The sequence below is a fragment of the Pyxicephalus adspersus genome, chromosome 9 (genome assembly GCF_032062135.1).
Source record: "Pyxicephalus adspersus chromosome 9, UCB_Pads_2.0, whole genome shotgun sequence".
Lineage (NCBI taxonomy): Eukaryota > Metazoa > Chordata > Amphibia > Anura > Pyxicephalidae > Pyxicephalus > Pyxicephalus adspersus.
In genome coordinates this window covers 55,947,651-55,968,468 of record NC_092866.1, presented here as the reverse complement: position 1 = coordinate 55,968,468, position 20,818 = coordinate 55,947,651, and the positions used below count along the sequence as shown (strand labels likewise).

The window sequence follows — 20,818 nt, the reverse complement described above, 5'->3', positions numbered from 1 at the left end:
AGCTCTCCAAGACTGGAGAAGATAGGCTATCATGATAGGCCCTGAGGGATCCAACAAACCTGGAATGGATCTGATGCAGGACTGAAAACATTTGCTAACAAATAGAAATCAATTCCAGGTTTTCTGGATCACCCAGCTTCACTGATGAAAGTGTATCCTCTCTAGCCTTGGAGAGCTTTAAAAATTCAGGCTGGATGTCAGAAAAAGGGTAAGCCTGCCATGTTGTAAAGTAATGGCTGATGCAGGTATCAGAATGAGTGTTAACAAATAAATGCCCTTTTAATAATTAAACAATTATCCCCTCACATTGGCCTAACCTTACCCACCCTCATACCTACCTACTTACATTAAAGGGAAGTTTACATTCTCCTCCAAGTCCTAACTCCCGCTTGCACCTTAACAATATAGCCCCAGAGATTTTTAATGGATTCATCTACCCATAGAAGTCTATGAAGCTGGGCTGCACAGAGAGAAAGCAAAGAAACAAGGGAGTATGCCCCAATAAATAGGTAACTGTGGAGTTGGATGGGCAGTAAGTGCATGTGGGGTAAAGTGTGGGCAGCACGGTGGCTCAGTGGTTAGCACGCTGGGTCCCAGGTTCAGATTTCAGCCAGGGCACTAGCTGCATGGAGTTTGCTTTGTTTGCATGATCTCCCTTTGCGTGGTTTTCCTCCCACATTCCAAAAACATGCAGCTAGGTTATTTGGCTTCCTCCCAAATTGACCTTGAACGGTGGTATTGACATATGACTATGGTAAGGACATTAGATTGTGAGCTCCTTTAAGAACAACTAGTGACATGACTATGGACTTTGTAAAGCACTGCGTAATATGTTAGTGCTATATAAATACTGTGTAATAATAATAATGTATTATTGACTGCAGAGCTTCATTCACATAGCTCTGCAGACCATTGCTTACCAGCTGAATTGTGAATGAGGCTCATCCATATCCAAAGGGATGCAGATGCTGCAGTGTTTCTCTAGGAACATTAAATTGCACCAGGTGATTGTAATGAACCTGATCCTTCTCCCAGCAATCAGTTTAGGAAAGATCATGGTGATATAAGCAGCAATTCCTTCAGATAAAGGTAGGAATCTAAAAGTTTTTCCTAATAAATATAATTTACATAGAGGGGATGTATGCAAATGTTATAAGGATTTTTATTATTTTGGTGGTATTAAATGAATCCTTGAGTTGTACTTTCTCCAGGCAATGATTTTTGTTTTTCTATCCCAGAAACCCTGGTAAAGCAAAATTCAGAATAATTATCACAGGTTATATCCTGATTCACACCATAAAAGTGTTTTATTCTAGCTGCATTTTTTTATTTGCACAGCTTCATGATGCAATATATTTCCACATGTTAGTGTTTTAACCCTTTACTTTTTGATGTGTGCTATTTAGTTTGCAGTAACACATTCAAGTGTATTTTAATGCAATGGAATACATTGAGTTTTGGCAAAATGCAACCTTCTCTGATTTGTCTTGTGCACGCTAATGCATCTTGTTCATCTGAACTGGACACATAGGCCATTCGGCTACTCACCCTAATCTTGGATTGGGAATGCAGATGGTGCGAACAAGCTCCTATTGGTCTTTTAGTGCACGAGCCAGGGTAGCAATCATTTGTAAGTCATTTTTGTTTTGTACTGAAAGCAATTTTATTTCCTGCTGCAAACACAAAAAGGTAAAAATAAAAAGGAGATAAAGAGACCTTATAGCTGCCATTGCAGAACTAATTCTAAAGAATGCTAATTGGATGTAGAGCTGATCTTTTGGTTTCACCTGAAGCTTTGTTCTGCAATTAGCAAAACACCTGAGCTCATTTAGGGTCAGTAATTTAGATATGTGTTAAAGGCAGTAAATCAGAAAACCAACCAGGCAATCTGTATTTTTTAGAACCAGATCAGCAATGGCAGTTTACATATTCCCTTGGTGTAGATCTCTGAAGATACTGAATTAAAACTCTGCATACTGCTATACACCCTTACATCACACTCTTGGTTTACATATATTGCAATACATGTTCAGGATATCCAACTACTTTAAAGTGATCCCTATCTGACCAGTCTCTAATCTGCTGTGCAAAATTCCAAATATTAGCTCATAGGATACAATAATGGGTGTATAGTACCAATATGGGGCAGGCAGGTAAAGCTGGAGATCCAAAATCTGGTCAGTGACCTACACTTTGCAACAGGCTTGCTGTATGTGTCTTAATATTATAATATATCTTATTCATACAGTAGAGTAAGTTAGGGCCAGAGAGGAATCACTTTGATGCAGCTGTCCCAGCATGGACATATATTGCAAAGACGAGCACGATCGTTCATATCAGGCAAGAATAATCTGACGTGTGTACATAGCCTAAAGCAATGAAGTGCCCAATCTCTTCTAATCACATCTGCTGTCTGTAAAGTTGCCCGGGACGGTCTGCAAACATTTACCGCATGCACGCAATCATGTGCAATTCAATCGTATATTTTTTCATAAATCGTTAATCCTTGATTTCAATTGACTTTTGCCTAATATCTATATGCAGCTTTAGGCTACGTACACACGTGCAATAATTGTCATTGGAAACAAATAATTTACACAATCGTCGGATAATCGTTAAAAACAAAAGTGCACAATGACACTGATGAATGAAGAATGTCACTGGAATTGAAGGACCGTCCTGGCGGATCCGTTTGGGCGATGATCGATCGCTATTTATAGTGTGTACGGTCATTCAGTGACCGTGGATGGTTCTGTGATACACTTTCTCCAGTACACGTCATTTCCTGCATCGTTCATACGATTGTATCTAGTGTGTGTACATTATCGGTGAATTATATTTGAGCAATCATATCGTTACAGCATGTACAGAATCGTGCATTATACGATCGTTTAAAATAACCGTGAATAATCATCGATCGGTCGTTTATTGTACGTAGCTTCCCCACGCTTCAGACGGCAACACAAGCTAATCATCAAACCAGACTACATTTTATTTTTACATAAACAGGTTTAACTTGGTCATTTTCTAGGTCCCTGAAAGAATGCCTTTCAAAGTTTTGGATCAGTTCCCCTGATCAAACCCTTTCTTTGTTTGCATAGTTATTTATGTGTTCTCTGCAATGATGCATGAAGAGGAGTTAAAAAGTAAATGGAACATTGTTCCAGCAAAAAAAAAAAAAAGATACAATCATTTGAGAACAAATCACAAAACTGATGCTGGGTTCTTGCTTCTCATAAGCAGCAAACTGCATCTTGCAGACAAAGGTGTCTCAGCAGCTCTGGAAAGGACTCCTTTGAGCTGCTTGGATTTAATTTCACCCCAGTCCCACCCCTCTGAGCTCCTGATTGGTTGCCACCCTGGGAAATATTACCATACTCTCTGTTCTCTGTGTGTCAGGCTACTACTTAGAAATAAGTTTGCAGCATTGGAAGGGGGAGCAGCTCTGCTCTATGGGATCTCTTTACCTTTCTTCAAAAGATTTGGATTTTTCTGCGCATTAAAGAAGAACAAAGGCTCCCAATCTCAAGTATTTTATTTCTTTTGGATATTGCAAAAACTCAACTTTTGCAGCTGCCTGTAGTTTGGCATTGTCCTCTGCTGGAGTGCCTGGATCTTTAACTTCTTAAGTAACATGGGATGTTTTGAAAGTCTCTGGGAAGTCTGTAAAAGATCAGAGCAATGCATCACAGCCTAGGAAGAATAAATTAAATTTTAGGATTTCTACTAGAAGATTCAAGTTTTGGAGTTTTTAGCAGCAACTATGGCTGGAGTGTACAGCTCTACCCTGAAGACCTTGGAAGATCTGACCCTGGACTCTGGCTATGGAGCAGAGGACTCCTGTAGGTCTCTCAGCCTCTCGTCCTCCAAGTCCAATTCGCAACCTTTGGCATCTTCCCAGCACCGTGGTACCTGGTGGTATTACTCTGGATCCATGAACAGTAGGAATAGTAGCTGGGATACCATGAATTCTGCTCTAACAGAGGACCCAGATCTGGTGGACCTTTTCTCCAGGTGCCACCGGCTGCCAGAGCTGGAAGAATTCCCCTGGATGGATGAAGACATTGGCAAGCTACTGAGGAATGGTAAAGGAGGTGATGGAGTCAAGTGGGACTTCTCCCAAGATGCTGTCAGGAGGATGTCAGTCTTGTTGAGGAGACCTTTGATCAGAATTTCTAGGGAAGCTCAAAGACTAAGTGTCCTCCATGCCAAGTGCACCCGCTATGAGATCCAGAGTGCCATGAAACTTATCCTGAGTTGGGCACTATCCCAAAGTTGCACCCTTGCCACAGTTCGGGCAATGTCCCTCTACAGCATGAATGCTGGGGATGGCCTAAGACAGGGCAAGTCTGCAAGATGCGGCCTGTCTTTATCAGTGGGCAGGTTCTTCAGGTGGATGGTTGACACCAGGATATCTGTGAGGATCCATGAATATGCTGCCATCTGCTTAACCTCCTGCATGGAGAACCTTTTGGAAGAGATCAGGAACCGTGTGGTGGCCAGCCAAGTAACTGATGGTGCAGAGATCTCTTTGGATGCTTTAGAGATGGCAATCAACAATGACGCTGAACTTTGGGGGGTCCTTCAACCCTATGAGCACTTAATCTGTGGGAAGAATGCCAATGGTAAGAAGCTAAATACATTTTCAATCATGCCAAATTTTAAAATGGTGACCGGTATCATCCATGGTAGTGCACTGGACCAGATACTGAGCAACATTTGTGCTTGGGCCAACTTTGCCTGATTTGCAGGGACAATGCCAGGCAATCACCTGGCAACTTTTGTCCCTGGAATTACTTCCTTCTTAGGTTTCCTGGCTCATAAAGTGTTAACATGTTCTAATTAGTAATGCAGGATAATTGAATTTGGATAAAATTCAGCGCACAACCAGCTTCCATACAGGTTCAGCAGGAGTGTCCGTGTAATTGTTTTTAAGGTGTTGGCACTATATACATACCACTTTCTGTATATATATTAATAAGTATTCATTTAGCAATCTTTTATACCTGTTTTTTCCTCTTAAATTTTTAAAGTAAATGCACTAACCTTTAATCGCCAACCAGATCCCAGTTTACTAAAATGAAATTGGAGACCAAGCTGTCTGGTTGCTGCTTTTTGGCTGCTGGGTGAAGTTGGTCAGGGATAGACTTGAATGTGGTTTATGAGCTGCATTTGCTTGGGAACTGTGCTGTAATAGTTGCATGGAGGAGCAAACCTTCTGTTTTCATGTCAGTGACTGACAGCTGGCATCTTGTGACCCAGACATGTTACTGACTGAGTCTGCTGCAGAGAGATGTTTGGATACCAGTGGGGTGTAAGTGCATGGACTGTCATTCATATCATACAGTGGTGTGGTTCCAGTTCAACCATGTAGCCTCCACTATTGCTTTTTTTGTCAGGAGCAATTGGCTTTTGGTAAATGCTACTAGTAAGTGCCAAGATATTGAATCCCTGGGGGTTTTCTTTCTTGGTGGCCGGGTTTGTTCACATGGGGACATTACTAAGCTTCACATCTATGCCTTGCTGCAAATTAACAGACTGCCCACCCCATGGCATCACACAAAAACTACTACACTCTTTTTGTTTACATTTGCACTGTGACAGACGGTTCAATGCCAGCAAGGTGCATTGGGGTGCCATTCAATGGCACCAACGCTTGTTGCAAACATTACTGATCATTATTGTACATACTGCGTCTGCTGGGTCTCCCTCAACCTGCTGATTTTTTTACCTTGTTGTAGAAAAGTTTAACCCTAGACAGACATAAAAGATACAGATAATGTAATCATTTGCACAATATTATTTTTTTTTTCCAAATCCGAACGGTTTAAATTTTTACTTTACTTTCCCCTTAAAGCAGGGCCGGGATGGGGAGGGAAGGAAGTGGAAGACGGAACCAATCAATATTTGAACGACTTGAAAGTTTCTAATTAGGAAAATTAGCAAAATTAAAAAGTTGTGTTTTTCCCTGGTTATTCCTTTTTTTATGTAGAATGGCTGGTTGGCATTTTTTATTTTTAGTGCCAATTTGTAATGGTAATTGCATCACTGCCAAGGATAAACCAGCAGATTCCCATCATACATTGAGCACCATAGAACAATATTAGTCACCTCACGCGGGTTATTGCTCCATAGCTGACCTCTAAAGCCTGGTTGTGGCACAGATACAACTAACAGGCATATGGCAGGCATCCGTATCCGCAATAAAGTTGGGGTATCTATACTTGGATTTTCATAAAGCAACTATTTGCAGAAACTGAAATTGCAGACTTCTGAGAATATTTTTTTCTTTAACAGAGCAGAATTTGATTATATTGAAACTGGGCCATATTATATGTGTGGTTGTTTGTGAAAAGCATAGCTCCCAACTGTCTCATTTGGTGTGTCTATCCCTATTGGAATCAAATCCCTTGGTGCTCTTTAGTTGTCCCTCGTTGCTCTTCAGTTGTCCCTCGTTGCTCTTCAGTTGTCCCTCGTTGCTCTTTAGTTGTCCCTCGTTGCTCTTTAGTTGTCCCTCGTTGCTCTTTAGTTGTCCCTCGTTGCTCTTTAGTTGTCCCTCGTTGCTCTTCAGTTGTCCCACGTTGCTCTTCAGTTGTCCCACGTTGCTCTTCAGTTGTCCCACGTTGCTCTTTAGTTGTTCAGGTTTCCCTCATTTTTGATATTATCTTGGTCTTAAAGTTATACTACAATAAACTTTTCATCCAACCTCTACATTATTTACAAATGCCACCATACAATAAAAGTACTTTTGGGTTTACCCAAACCATTTTTTATGTATTAGCACTTTGTGTTGCATGTAACTGGTGTCATGGTAGACAGGTATCCTTTGCCTACCCACTTTGTGCATGAATGTGTCCCTCTTTCCTAGAAAGTTATAAGGTTCAAAAAAGTATGTTAAAGGCCAAACCAAACTCCCCAAATATTTGGCTCTACTCCATGGCATCCATTAGCTTCATCAACAGTGCCAAGGTTTCTACCATGCTTCATTTATATGCAAGGACTTTCACCGGCTTAATTAACCGGCATGGTATTGAAAGTACCAGAGCTGTACACCAAGATAGGCATGTGCTGCTCAGTGTTCAGCGTCAAGAAGTTTAGGTGGTAGGAAGTCTTTATTGAAAGGGATACATAGGGGTCTAAGTATGAAGAATTGAATCCAACATTTACCAAACAATTCTTTGGTGGAGAATCAAACACAGCCTTGAAAATACTAAAGGGCCTTTTTCTCCAACAGGGAAAGTTTGGTAAATTTCTGATTCACCAGACCCCATAGTATGTAATAAATACCTTCTTGCTTGGTTTAAGGCCACAATTCTGCTTTAAATTATCGGCAAGGAGCTGCTTTCGATGATTCTTTCTACTAATCAGTACAATATAAATTAAACCACTTATGAAAATTCATTTTTTTTCAGTTGCCCATAAATCATTTCTGTCATGTATGCGATCTTAAGAATTGTACCATATTGAACAGATATTTCTGCCAAATACAAGTGCCAGATTATAATACACTTTAAGCACCTGGCGCCTGGGATTTGTCCAAAGCTGGCACAACCACATTGAGCGGCATGGTGGGAGTTGGCGCGTTCCGCTTGTCTAACTCCTGTGCGTGTCTTATCGCCATAAGTGTTACCTATTATAAATCACCGGCACAGGCAGACAACTTATTAAAACGAGGCCATACGTCTGTCGCCTTCTACTGTAAATAAATGGAGATTATTATAGGGTGAGTGGGCTAATTGTCTAAAAACCTGCTTTCACCCCCCTCCCGTGTCACTATCTGTGTTTCCAGACACTGGCTAGGGAGTTTGAATATTAATGAATGCAAATGGACGGCTGATGAGGAGAAGAGGTGGCAGGAGAATCATTTAACAAGCTGGGCAGTGCATTGTGGATCTGACATATGGTGACTACACCAATACCCTGCCAGAGTCACTCCTTGTATGCCTAATGGGTTATATATTATAAATGCATTGGGCGTTCTTAAAGCAAACTTGTGTCCGTTCAAGACAAAGCAAAGGGTTTGCTCCCACTACTACCATGAATTTCTCATTCGCCCAACCCACCAGGCCCAATCCTATGATGATATGTAGCAGAGGTTGCATAGGTTGCATTTTGGGAACAAAGCCCACTTGCCTATTCTAAATCCTGTGCAGATCCTGGCTGCATTAGCTTGATATTGGTCACTTTTGGTCAAACAAAGAAAAAAAAAAATCAGTGGTTGATAAAATAAAGCAAAAATTGATTGCTCGATCAAATGGAAAAAATCAGCCTGGGTACGACCAGCCTTACGATGTTGTGCTCCATTCACTGGCAGACAGAGGTGGCTTAGACAAAGTCGATTTTAGAGCCTTAAAGTGGAATATAAGTTGGCATTAGGCAGGCCTTTATTGCAGAAAGGGGTAGGCCATATGCCTTCTGCAAAAAGGAATCTTACCTGCCCTATTGTTGCCCATCTGCCAAAATTCGCTGAGCTGCACATGCCAGGGATACCTGGCTTTCCCTGCAGGTGCTGAGATGGAATAAACCTGCGTGTTCTGAGTAATAAAAATGGCTGAAGATCAGAATACAGAAAAGCTGAAGGGACAAGATGGCAGTGCCAGCAACAGAATGAGGACAGGTGAGTATCCCCAGGTTTTAGTTCAACGTGAAGGACGCCTCTTTAATGATAACATTTGCATTTTTGTCGTGTATTGTAAAGGGTGAGGAACATATTCCTTCAAATTTGTGATCCACTTTGATTCTTGTGCTGGGTCCTCTTTAAGGACCTCTTGCTATGAATGATTGTAACATGTGTCCATCCTCTTGACGTGCCCGGGTTTTTTATTTGTGCTCCTGTATTTCATCACCTCTCCATGGTGCTCAGGCCAGGATTCTATTTGTTGCCGGAGTGTTAAAGATTTCCCATTGTATCAGTGGCTGAAACCGCAGGTTATGCTCCATCTTCCATCCAGATGTTTAAAACCCAGCAGGGCGTTGACTGAACGCTTTCCAAAACCTCATTTGAAAGCTATCGTAGCAATTAGCCATTTTTTGGGCAGAGACCAGCTTCTGAGATCTAAAGCCACAAGCCGTTCAGTGTTATTGTGTAGAGTAAACAAGACTCAATAATATGTTCAAGAAATAATAGCGGGCTGCAAGGCTGTGTTTAGACCGAACGCCAGGCAGGTGAAATGCATATGAGCTGTCTTACCTGCCAATGGATTTAGAATTTTGTTCAGCAGTCTAGTGATCTCTGTCAGACAGCAGGGTCAGTGACCATACTTTATTTTTCCTTTTGTGGTTTAGTGCACTGAGGAGGTCATCACTCTGCTTCCATTTTCTGCGAATATCAATATGTTTGTGGTGGTATAGGTTATTTGTCCTAAGGGACTAAATTAGCCAACCCTATTGTATTAGTAAAATACCAGAGAAAAGAAGGGTTTTTGGTATTGTATTAAATATCAAATCTCATATAACAATACAAAAACATTATCATCAGATAGACCGCAATTACCATGTGGTCATGAGAGACAAAGATTGGAGTTTAGGCCCAAAGGGGAAGTATACAATAGTCATCTAACATTGAATAGATCCATGCAGCAAGTATATTGGACTGGTAAATAGGTATTTGTTTGTGTAGACCGTTGTATCTGATGCATTTCGCCCTTTAGGCTTCCTCAGGAGTAGCGGTGCATCAGTGAAATGTTACACAAGCAATTAGTATAAGGTATTCCCTTCTTCAGAAGCTTTCCCAATAACTTAAAAGGGAGGAAAGAGGAAGGGAGCCCTGATGGTAGGGGAGTCCTCGAGAAGAGTAAAGTAAGATGTTGCTTCCCAAAGATTTTGATGGTTTTCTGTTAGCTTAATGAAGAAAAACAGGATGACAGCCAGCCGAAGGGACGGTGGTGCGGTCACTTTTCGGATGCAAGTGCTATGCAGTGCAGCCAGTTCCTTTTTCCGTTACCAGCAAGCAAAGCGAATTTTGGTTAGTGATAAATAAATAAATAAATCACCAATTATCACATGGTGCATTGGTGACTTTCTGCACCTAAAGGGCCCATTGACAGCATTGCTCAATCACCCCAATCTCAAACCATTGAGCTGCACTGGTGTGCTCTAGGTGAAAATAAAACATGCTGGATCACGATTTGTCACAACCCCCCAAAAAATGAATTTCTCTCCTGCTAGAGATAGTGGAATGGAAATAATAGAAATTCACAGCATGCTAAACAAATGCACAAAAGCACACATGAATACAAGCATGTTTACTACGATTCAGAATGCATTAAATGCAAAGCACATGGTGTGAATTTTACCTTTCTTCACTCATCATGATATGTTCAAAATGGCAATTTTTGTCCTCCATTGTTTACTTGAATTTCTATCATAAACTTGCATCCCAAGGCTGGGTATAAATCTTTATAACTTACTTAAATTTATCAATTGCTATTTCTTCCAGTCACTGTAGAACAAGCAAACTCTGTACAGAGTGGGTGAATGGGAATTTCCATGCTGCGTCCTCCCCAAATTAAACCATAGCAGTCTGTTGTTGGCTGATCAATACAAAATTGTGGAACCACTCCTATGTACGTACGTACGTATGCTAAAAAAAATTTCCAAGATGCTCACGAACAATCGTCTCCGACAAGGATATTCTAGCATCTGTACAAAGCTAAAAGTGGCCGAAAACAATGAGACTTTATTAGATTGGACATTAGATTTATTAAATAAATAAAAAAAAGCATTATATTAAAAAAACAGCAGACTCTACTGATGTGTCCTAGGAACATGAGAGGTGAAGAGTTGACTTGTCCCAGTGGGATGCCAGTTAGTAATGGGCCATGTATTTCACACGTCAGCTTGTTATTGGTTTATAATGCAGTATTGTCTTTCCTCTATACATTGATTCCTGTGGCTGGTTGCCAGTGCTTAGGGCTGCACATTCCAGCCATGGCCTGCTCTTGAAACAACTAGTGTTGATTGGTTGGCTGTTTTTGTGGTGCCCACTTGCAGGGTGAAAAGGTTGCGATTCCTGTACTATTGTTTATTGGACTTTGTAGAACATGCAGCTTGGTCAGCACATGGCTGAAAGTCATTTCACGTGAACTGTGATGAATATCGATTGATTCACCCTTCATCTGACCACCCAGGAACTTACGTATCTTAAATAGGACACAATGTCACCACACTGATTTGGGAATAATTTGGAGTCGATTCTTCTTTATGGCTAGGATCAGCACACGTACAATATTTATAAACTGTCTAAGAAAGCCAACCAGATAAATGTGATCAGAAAATTGGCACAGAGATGTTTGTTTAAAGTGGTGAATATGAGTAGTAAGCCAGGGTGATTGGAAGTATTTTAATAATATGATATATCTTCTATGAATTTTCCAACAGCTGGTGAGTTTATCTGCACCACTGCCATCATTTTCTGCCCATAGACCCTAGATATTGCTTTTGGATAGCTTGGGTGATAGTGTAATGTCTGAGCTACCCACGGACACTTCTACATTGATTAAGCAGGTTAGAAGACCTTGTCCAGTTCCTGTTTTGCCCCGTTGAAACTTGACCCGAAGCTACATGCAGACCCCTTTATTCTCCTGTTCCATAGGGTGAAACCCTATCAGATTGTGCCTATGAAACCAGCCATGCTGTATTCTTTATCAGCCTTTCTCAATCTTTTAAGTTTGATCTGACATGCCTGCTCTTGCTCAAGCCAGTGGGAGAGTACTGGACCATCAATGGCCTCGGAACTTGTTGCATTGAAAAGGTTTCTTTCCAATACAAACCATCCAATTATTAAACCGTATTTATATAGCACCAACATATTACGCAGTGCTGTACATGAAATAAGAGTTGCAAATGACAGACTGAAACAAACAATGACAAGAGGGGAAGAAGGGGAGGACCCTGCTTAAAGAGGTGGAATCCAATAAAAATTTTAATCAATATGCATCACAACAATGGCTTGCAGCATTTTCTTGGGTATAAAAATAGCAAAATTTAACGTCAGGTGGTTGGGAATGGACCAAATTTGCATACGAACTACAAACGGAGTCCAATATACTAAAATGTCTAATAGAAAGCCAAGGACGATATCACATTTGGTGGATAGAAATGGCATAGAAAAGTGGCTTCTATACATAGACTACAGTTCTGTAGAGGACAGGGATAGATTACATATCCCCAAAATCATTATTTGAGGACTCCAATACCTATGTTTACTCCAATGATAGCAGTGTGAGTGATGACGACTATATGACAACTTCCTCTCTAAAGGCTTTCAGTTCATTCGGCCACATGTTTCTGCGGCTCGGCCACAAAGAACTGGCAGTGGTTTGTTTCTAACTTTCCCTTCTCGGTGATGAAATGCTCTGGATCATTCTTTCAGTGGGTTTATTCTCTGCATCTGGTTCCCAGCAAACTCTCATGCCCGAGGACACAGAAAGGCCTGACTCAGGCGGAGATGACCTCATTATCCTTCATGTCCCGTTATAGATTAGAGTGCCTCTGCCAGAGCTGTGGATCCTAGGGAATCTGGGAAACATTGAAACCAAATATGTCCACACAGTCCTACTCTTTAATGAGTTAGATGAATTAATTTTTGGGAGATAATGGGTTCAAAAGACACATTCCGCTGACTGTTTGTATATTGTTACTGCTGCAAAAGAAATGTTTGAAGAGTTCACATACTTTGCTCATTCCTCTCCCTCCATACAACTAAGTGTATGTAAATTTAGTTAATTTTGTTGCATCGACTGATCCTTCTAGAAATCTAGTGATTGATGACCTTCTGTCCTGAGTAGGGTGATCCCTGCCTGGGTAACTTCTGTGAACAACAGAAGACCTCTCCCAATGTTTTGCAGTCCAGCTCAGAACTAGCAACCTTGGAAGACAAGACTGCTTCTTTGTAGACCTGATACAGTGAGTAAGTGTTACTGCAACGGGTGTGTTACGGTCAGGATTACCAGGTAAAAAATAATCTGGATTGGGAGGTTGACGTATTGTGCTGTTTTTTTTTTTGGCAAGCAATAACAAGGGATTGACGGGTTAGTGTACAAGAGCTGGAGTGTAAAAATATCAAGACTCTTCAGCATTGGGTGCCGAAATGTTTCATTTTCAGCATTGAGAATGGGAAAACACTTGGGCTACAGGTGCCCTAATAAAAATGTGTCATGGGAAAACTTATGCAACTGGAAACCATGCAGTAATCTAAATCCAAATGGCCACCCACTGTGCTTTCCTCCATAGCAGTGAACAGTGGTTGTGGTGGACTGAAGTATGACATTGATGGACTACAATACATGCTGTACACATATCAGATTTTCACCCCAGACAAGCACTGTTCATCTCGGGTGACTATTTGGTGTCACAAAGACGAATCATGGAACTGACCTCTGTTTTTCAACAAGATTCTGATTTGCAAACTTACTGATCAGTACACTTTAAAAATCACTTCATAGTTTGCCCATTTTGAATGGAAAGAATTTAGCCTTCCTTTATTTGGCTTTTGTTTTGTGGGCAAAACGTCTTCATACGTACTGGACCTCATAGGGCAAGGCCAAGATATCTCATTCTTTAGTCCCAGGATTATTAGTTAGATTTACACCCTCCACAATGCAGGTTTACTCTCCACAATAAAGGTGACTGGGAGATTTAGATGTCAAATGAACAAAGCTGGTAGATCATTCCACAACTAACAATGGCAGTGGTGCCCATACAATGTATGGCAGGGGGCAGAATGGCGGCATGTAAATATCTTTTTAGTTAATGCTATACTCAAGAATATTTTCTGCAAGACTTTCTGTCTCCTTTTTGACCCCCCTTCACTTTAACCTGACAGGTTATCATATACAGTAGCCGGATAGAAGCATTCTGTTTCTATATAAAGGGTCTCTGTAGACCTCTTGACTATTTGGTGAGATGGGGGGAAGGGAGTCCACCAGGAGTATAAGTGACAGTGAAAGGTCAGAGACCTCTAGATTACATTGGTGTGGGCAGGCAAGGTGGCTTCTGTTGTTGGTTTATCTTATCAGCTCTTTCTCTCACTGCTTCAGCTCTACAACACAAAAAAAAGTTTTGCTCAAGTTGCACTTCCAGCTGTAAGGCTGACCATAAACAGGCTGATTTTTCTGTTCATTCCAGCAGCCCATTTAGGTGCTTTATTGAATGGACCATAAATCAATCAATAGTCTTTATTTATTTTGAGCTGATATATAAAATGATCAGATCTGAAGTGAACCCTAATAAGAAATCTGCAACTGGACAACCATAAGCAACCAATTTTTGGTTTGCTTTGTTTTTCGTAGGGGTGATGTACCCCGGTTCAATTTATCTGGCTGAAGGGGAGGAGACCCCTCCAGCCAGATGTATTGCAGTGAGCACATTATTTATTCTTGTTATGATACTATGTGTGTTTCAGTTTACATAACAAAGGGTGCAGGTACCTGTGGGGGGTCTTCTTGGCCTTATGGTCAGTTGCTCTCCCTTGGTGGGAGTCTCTCTTTGGGGGACCTCCCAACCCAGAGCTGCTTACAGCTTGCCCAAGAGGTTAGAGGTCTTCCTGCTTTCAGCCATATGGGCCCAGTTGACCCGTCTGGAGCATTACGTCCCGGAGAATCGGGGACATAAGACCCTTCCTCTTCAGAGGAGGACTCAAGCACCCTAGTGCACTTTTTTTTTCTTGTGTTTTATGGACAGTGGCTTTATTTTTTTACACCAGGGTTTTCGTTTCAGGAGCACACACTGCAGACACTGCTAGGCCTTAATTCCTCACTTTTAGTCTGTTTAATATATCATTTGAAGCATTAGATTGATCCGTTCCAGAAACACCTGTTGATCTTATCAGAAATCCAAAGCTGTCCCTTGTCCATAGTTTTGGATATCACATTGACCAGGTCAACTGGTATTATTCTGTACTTGCAGGGTATTTTAAAGGAATAAAACATGAAGGAATGTGCAAGTATTGAATTTTTTCCCTTGACATACACCTATGGCATAGGTTGTGGGTCCTAACGAACATGTGGACCTGCTTTGGAGAACTAAAGGCAAGTATAATCTATGGACTGTATTTGCCTCAAACATGAAATTGCCCTTTTAAAAGCCTTACATTCTGTAGAACCACAAGTTCCAAGTCCATAGGTTTCCTGCTCAGTATTTAATTTTACAAGTGTGAGATGAAAGATGGCAGTAAAAACCTTTGGAGCTTCCCTAAAATTCAGCAGGGGCTCCGAGGAAGTTAATATATTGCTTTTTAATTTACCAACTTCTAGAGCTGGATCCTGTCCAGGCTGTGTTATCACCCTGAGCATGAGTATCAGTATGAAAGCCATATTAACTGCTGGCCAGGGACATGCAACAGCTAGTAGGTGACAAGGAACTATGAATTATTGCATGTGTTAGTGTAATGGAGCGTGAACCAAGAAGAGGCTTGCAATTTCTAGGCCAATGTGGGGCTGATCACAGCAGTAGTAGAAGGATTGATGTATGCTTGTAATTACCCAAAGCAACTCAATTGCTTAAATTTATGTTACAATAAAAGATCCCCCTGCAAAGAAGAAAGTACGTACTTGTTTCTTGGGCTATTGATGGATCCAAATGGTGCTCTTTCGACACCACATGTGTGTTGGATGTGTGATCCCCTGCTGCGTTTAGTGGTTTTTCCCATTGGCCAAAGTACATGGTAATAATGTGGAGGTCTGTGGGAGGAACTACTGAGCACACTGGGGGACCAGGGGATGGACACTTCGGAAATGTTGATTTCCAAAGGCCTACCAGGGAAATAGTTCTCTTCATTGGAAGATTTAGATGCTCAAGCAGCAGAAAATGTATTTTTTGCAGGTGATTGTTATCCAGTAATTATATAGCGCCGACATATTTTGCAGCGCTTTACAAAGTCCATAGTTGTGTCACTAACCATCCCCCAAAGGGGCTCACAATCTAATGTTCCTATCATAGTCATATGTCATTACCACAGGCATGTTTTTGAAATGTTCAAGGAAACTGGAGTACCCGGAACAAACCCACGCAAACACGGGGAGAGCATGCAAACTCCATGTAGATAGACTCCATGTAGAGTGACTGTGCTTTTATTTAAATTGATGTAGATCTCTGGTGAGATTTTAGAATACTTGTCAGTGTAAGACTTTTGATATCGTGCTCTCCAGTATATAAGACACCCTTATCTTGTTTATATTTTTTTTGCTTTCTTTTATGCTTTTTCTTTTTGCTTTCATGGGTGGGGGTATTATTTATTAAACTGACTTTGCATTTTGAGTGATTGCTGTACTTTCTATAGAGCAGGATACAATGGGGTGCCTTCCGCTTGTCTTTTCCTCTCGAAAGAACTGAAGAGCACTTGTTTGTTCTACTGGTATTAACCACTCGGACTGTCCCATGATATATACAAATTTATAAGTGACCCATTACTTTCACTGAAGGGTAGTTGTGTGTGTTTTTACCTCTGTGCAAGAGCCAAGATGGCAGCACCCAATGATGGAATAACCAAGCCTCTGGAGACAAGTTGGTACAAATGTTTTTGCCTCAGCTGATGTATGTATTGTTTTATTAGCTACAAAGTTCACTTTTGCTATTAGTTTCAACCCAAACCAACCTTTCCTACAGGGTCAGTTTAAAATGTCCTTTATCAACCATTTCAACATGGGAAAACCTTAATATAACTTTCAGGTCTTCAGGGAACCCTGGCTATAATTGCACAGCTTACAGTACATTATTGTGGTGATCAGTGGGAAGAATTCCTCTTACATTGCTGGTCAAGAATGTCACCCTTACAGATAACCAAAAAGATCATTGGTGTCACTTAAACTGACCTGAGAGGTACAAATTGCTTATTGCTCAAGGAACCCCTAACAACCTCTGGAGGAACCCTGGTTGGGTTCTAAATTTAAATTTTGGAAAATGGCAAGGGTTCCTTAAAAAAAGTCACCTCCTCTAATAAGAGTGTGACCTCCACGAGAGCGCAGATCTCTGAGCAGGTTCGGTTCACTCTCGCTCTTTGACTATCCCGGGCCTGGCAGACCTCGCTCTGTGCCGAGCATCCTCTGCCAGTTCTCTGCTGTTACCATGGCATCGAGAACCAGACAGGAAATCATGGCAGGACGGGACAAGGTCCAACACACACACCAGGCATACTGTTCAAGTTTAAAGTTGGGGAAAAAATTCCTCAGCAAGGAGAAAAGAGGCTCTGTTTGTGAACCTGAGCCGAAGTGCTACACCCTGACCTTTCCTTCCCGTAACACAGAAAACATGATGCTCTCCTAGTACTACAGAGTATACATTACTTGGGAAGGGCATGTAGATTGTTGTAGGTTTTTGTTTAACATTTGCATTGATGTGCAATCGATGAACTGTGGCAAAGCCTGAGGAGCTGACATTTGTAATTCTAGCATAGGATTCACTTTACAATAAACACTGCCCAGCCCCCTAACGTATCCTAGACTAATACCCACCCCCACTCCTTCAAATGTGGAGCCTACTTGTCCCTTGCTGGCGTTCTGCAGTGTTTACATCATTGGCACAGATATCTTCCTCAGATGCTGTCTGTACCATATCTTCCTATAGACATGAATGGGGCTTTACTCTAACAATGCCGGTGGAATCCATTCATGTTTATCGCAAGCTGCCACGAGCAGCAAAAGACAACATTTTTGCTCCTGTCTGAGTCTGTTCGCAGTATTTTGACTACTTTATTACGATGGAGAGTGAAGAAACAGCTGGAACAACCAAGGACTGCAGGAAAAACCAAAAACTCCCAGGTGGACAGAAACCCAGCTGGAAAATATTGTAAATATCCCACTGTTGGAGTATCTGAGATGTATAGCAAGCCAAAAGATGACTTGGTCTGTCCAGTTCTGTCTTTTTTGGGTTAGACCAGGGGTGTCAAACTCTGGCCCGCGGGCCAAATCTAGCCAGCAACGTCCTTTTTTTTTTTTTTTGACCCAAAGGAATTCTAAATATGAATTGCAACTAGCCCACCGCTGCATTGAAATAGCGCCGCTACTACAATTCCCGGTCTGCAACTTTGTCTGAGTTTTTAATTTTGGCCCACTGTGTATTTGAGTTTGACACTCCTGGGTTAGACCAACTCTTTCTGATCCAAAGAAGTACATGCCCTATCTTGTGGAACACTGGGTTGCTCAATGTGCTGGGGCAGTATTCTAGCCATTTCCACAGTCACTGCGCCCAAAATGACAGGGGCCCACCCGAGATTTAAAACAAAGGTTGCATTCTTTTGCATGGCCTGTGATCCTAAACATCCACTATCACTCCAGGTTCCATTATGGCTGCATCTCTACAAAGCAGAACCTACTCCAGAGTTTGTGGCTTCCCTAACCCTTCTTCTTTTGGCCCACAGTTGCACTTTGGTGTTTGTAGCCTTTTTCTGTCTTACCCAATATTTTACTGGGGTCCTCCAGAATCTATTTTAGCCATTGTGGCTTTTTTTCCGTATTAAAAGAAGGGCTAAGGAAGCTGCAAACTCAAGAGTAGCTGAGAACATTAAAACCCGGTCCCAGCATGGCTGCATCTCCAGAAAGCTGCAAGCTACTCTTGCTTATGGCCTCCCTAACCCTTCTTCTTTTGAGACACAATTGAATAGGTTGGTGTTTGTAGCCACATTCTTTCTTGCCTATTATTTTGCTGGGTTCCTCGAAATCTATTTCAGCTATTGGGGCTTTTTTTCTGTCTCAAAAGAAGAGCTTTGGAGGCTGCAAACTCAAGAGTAGCTGGCAATATTAAAACCTGGTTCCAGCATGGCTTCATCTCTACAAAGCTCCAAGCTATTCTTGCTTGAGGCCTCCCTGGCCTCCTCCTTTTAACCCACAGTTGGATGTTTTGTTGCTTGTAGCCACATTCTTTCTTGCCCATTTTTTTCTGAGGGTCCTCCAGAGTCTATTTCAGCCACTGGCCGTTCATGGTTTTTTTTCTGTTTGGCATTAGAAGCCCAATATTTTAGTCTGCTCTAACGTAACTCCAGTTAATGCAATACAAGTGCGAATCCAACCTCAAGTTGCACCTTCCCAAGTGATGCGATAAAGATTACAAACCTTTTTCTGGTTTTAAATGACTTGCCTCTACACAAACCCAGGATGCAGCTGCCTAAACAATTTCCCATTATGAAGAACGCAATACAGCAAGTGAACCGTACCCCCCACCAACACCCGTATCAGGTTTAGTAGATCTTATTGGAAGGCAATTGCTGAGTCAGTGTTGCTGTCATGTGCAACTGACCTTTGCAGAAATGCACTGACTACTGAGTGCTTATATCCGGACTTATCTTTTACCGATATGACAAAGGGTGGCACAGTGCAATTATCCCACAGTCTGAGATACTAATCCGTGTATTGTTGTGTAGGCATTTTACAGGCCTTTTCTTGCTGTTGAGGTCTGGCTATTTTCAGCAATAGATTTATACATTATTCCCTGAAAAAAGAAGGTTTGCTACTGCATGAGACAAATGCATTTTCCGAATGATCTGCTTGTCATCAATCCTGCTGAATAATGAACTATGTGTGTGTGTTTTTTAAAAGCCAAGAAATGGATAATGTGCTGAGGCAGAAATCTCATTTATAAAAATGTTTAAAATAAATGCGTGGTGCTGCTTAGGATGTAGCAATTTGTTGGGTTCAATGCGTCTTTGGTGCAATACCATGGTGCATTCAAATCTGGTTACCCCATAGCATAATATGCTCCTTTGGAAAAGTAGTCACCTTGGGAAAAGCCCCTGACTAATGCTATGTAATCCCTATACACGCTGGCCAAACAGAAATCTGCATGATCATTGACCACCCAATCTGGGAATATATAAAAATGGTGAAAAGAATCAAAGAATATGGTAGCAGTGTCTGGGAATACTTCACAAGTGCTCCTATAACCCCATGGCTGTCTTAAAGGGTATATAAAATCTTACTAAATGACTGGTAAATTGTTAAGTTGCACTTGCACCCTCTTGTTTTTTTAGATGCAAGATCTGCATAAATTGATAGGTGCATGGCATTTCTAAGGGTGGCTTTCCTCAACATTAGACCATCCCCGATCAAAGACAGAGTACAGTCTCCATTGGAAGATTGGGTTGAACAATACATGATAATGGGAATTGTTGTTACCATTGAAACAACAGGAATCCTAATAGTAGGATCTCTAGATTTATTTAAGATAACTACCAATTATTTGTATTGGGGTCCATCAAGTTGCAGTTAATGTTACAACAGTATTTTGGTTCGTTCTACCTTGGTACTAGGTTTCTGCAACTTTGTCAGCCACATATTTGTGTTTTGAAGCTACAGTTATATCTCAGGCCGAAGAATTCATGCTGTGTCACCCAATTTCTAACCTTATCTGCACATTGAAAAAGAAACTGATGTACAGTAGACCAGGCAATGTTGATTTGTTTTTCATTTCTCTGATTTTGGTGTTTCCATTCCAACCATGGCCTTATTTTCCTTCTTTATCTGACAACCATAACAACCTGATCCGGTCTTCTGCTGATCTATCCCGTCTTCTTCTTGGTTTGTTGGGTTGAGTTTTTGGAGATGCCATTTGCATGCAATTGTTATATTGCTTGCCAACTTGACCTGGTCTGGTCATGTGTTTGCTCTCTCATTAGCAATGGGGTTTCCTCCATAGACCTGGCACTTGTTGATTGCTTTTTCTTTTTCACACATATTTCTCTCTCTCTTATCTAGAGAATTTGTGAGTACGTCTGCATTTCTGGAATGGACACTACCCGGTCAAATGCATCTTTTCCATTTAAGCCATTTCCATTCAGGCATTACCCAAACCTCCTAACTATATCTTCATGCTTTTATGTTGCAGCTGC

General features: G+C 41.3%; 1 protein-coding gene across 1 annotated transcript in view; it reads left to right on the top strand.

The window, feature by feature from the left end:
* Window positions 1-3,410: 3,410 nt before the first annotated feature.
* The window catches only part of ABTB2 (ankyrin repeat and BTB domain containing 2), a gene marked incomplete in the record, with an annotated part of 88,116 nt that continues 70,708 nt past the window's right edge, over window positions 3,411-20,818 (top strand). Inside the window, 1 exon segment of the mRNA XM_072422108.1 lies at window positions 3,411-4,625. Coding sequence (XP_072278209.1) covers window positions 3,764-4,625 — 862 coding nt within the window.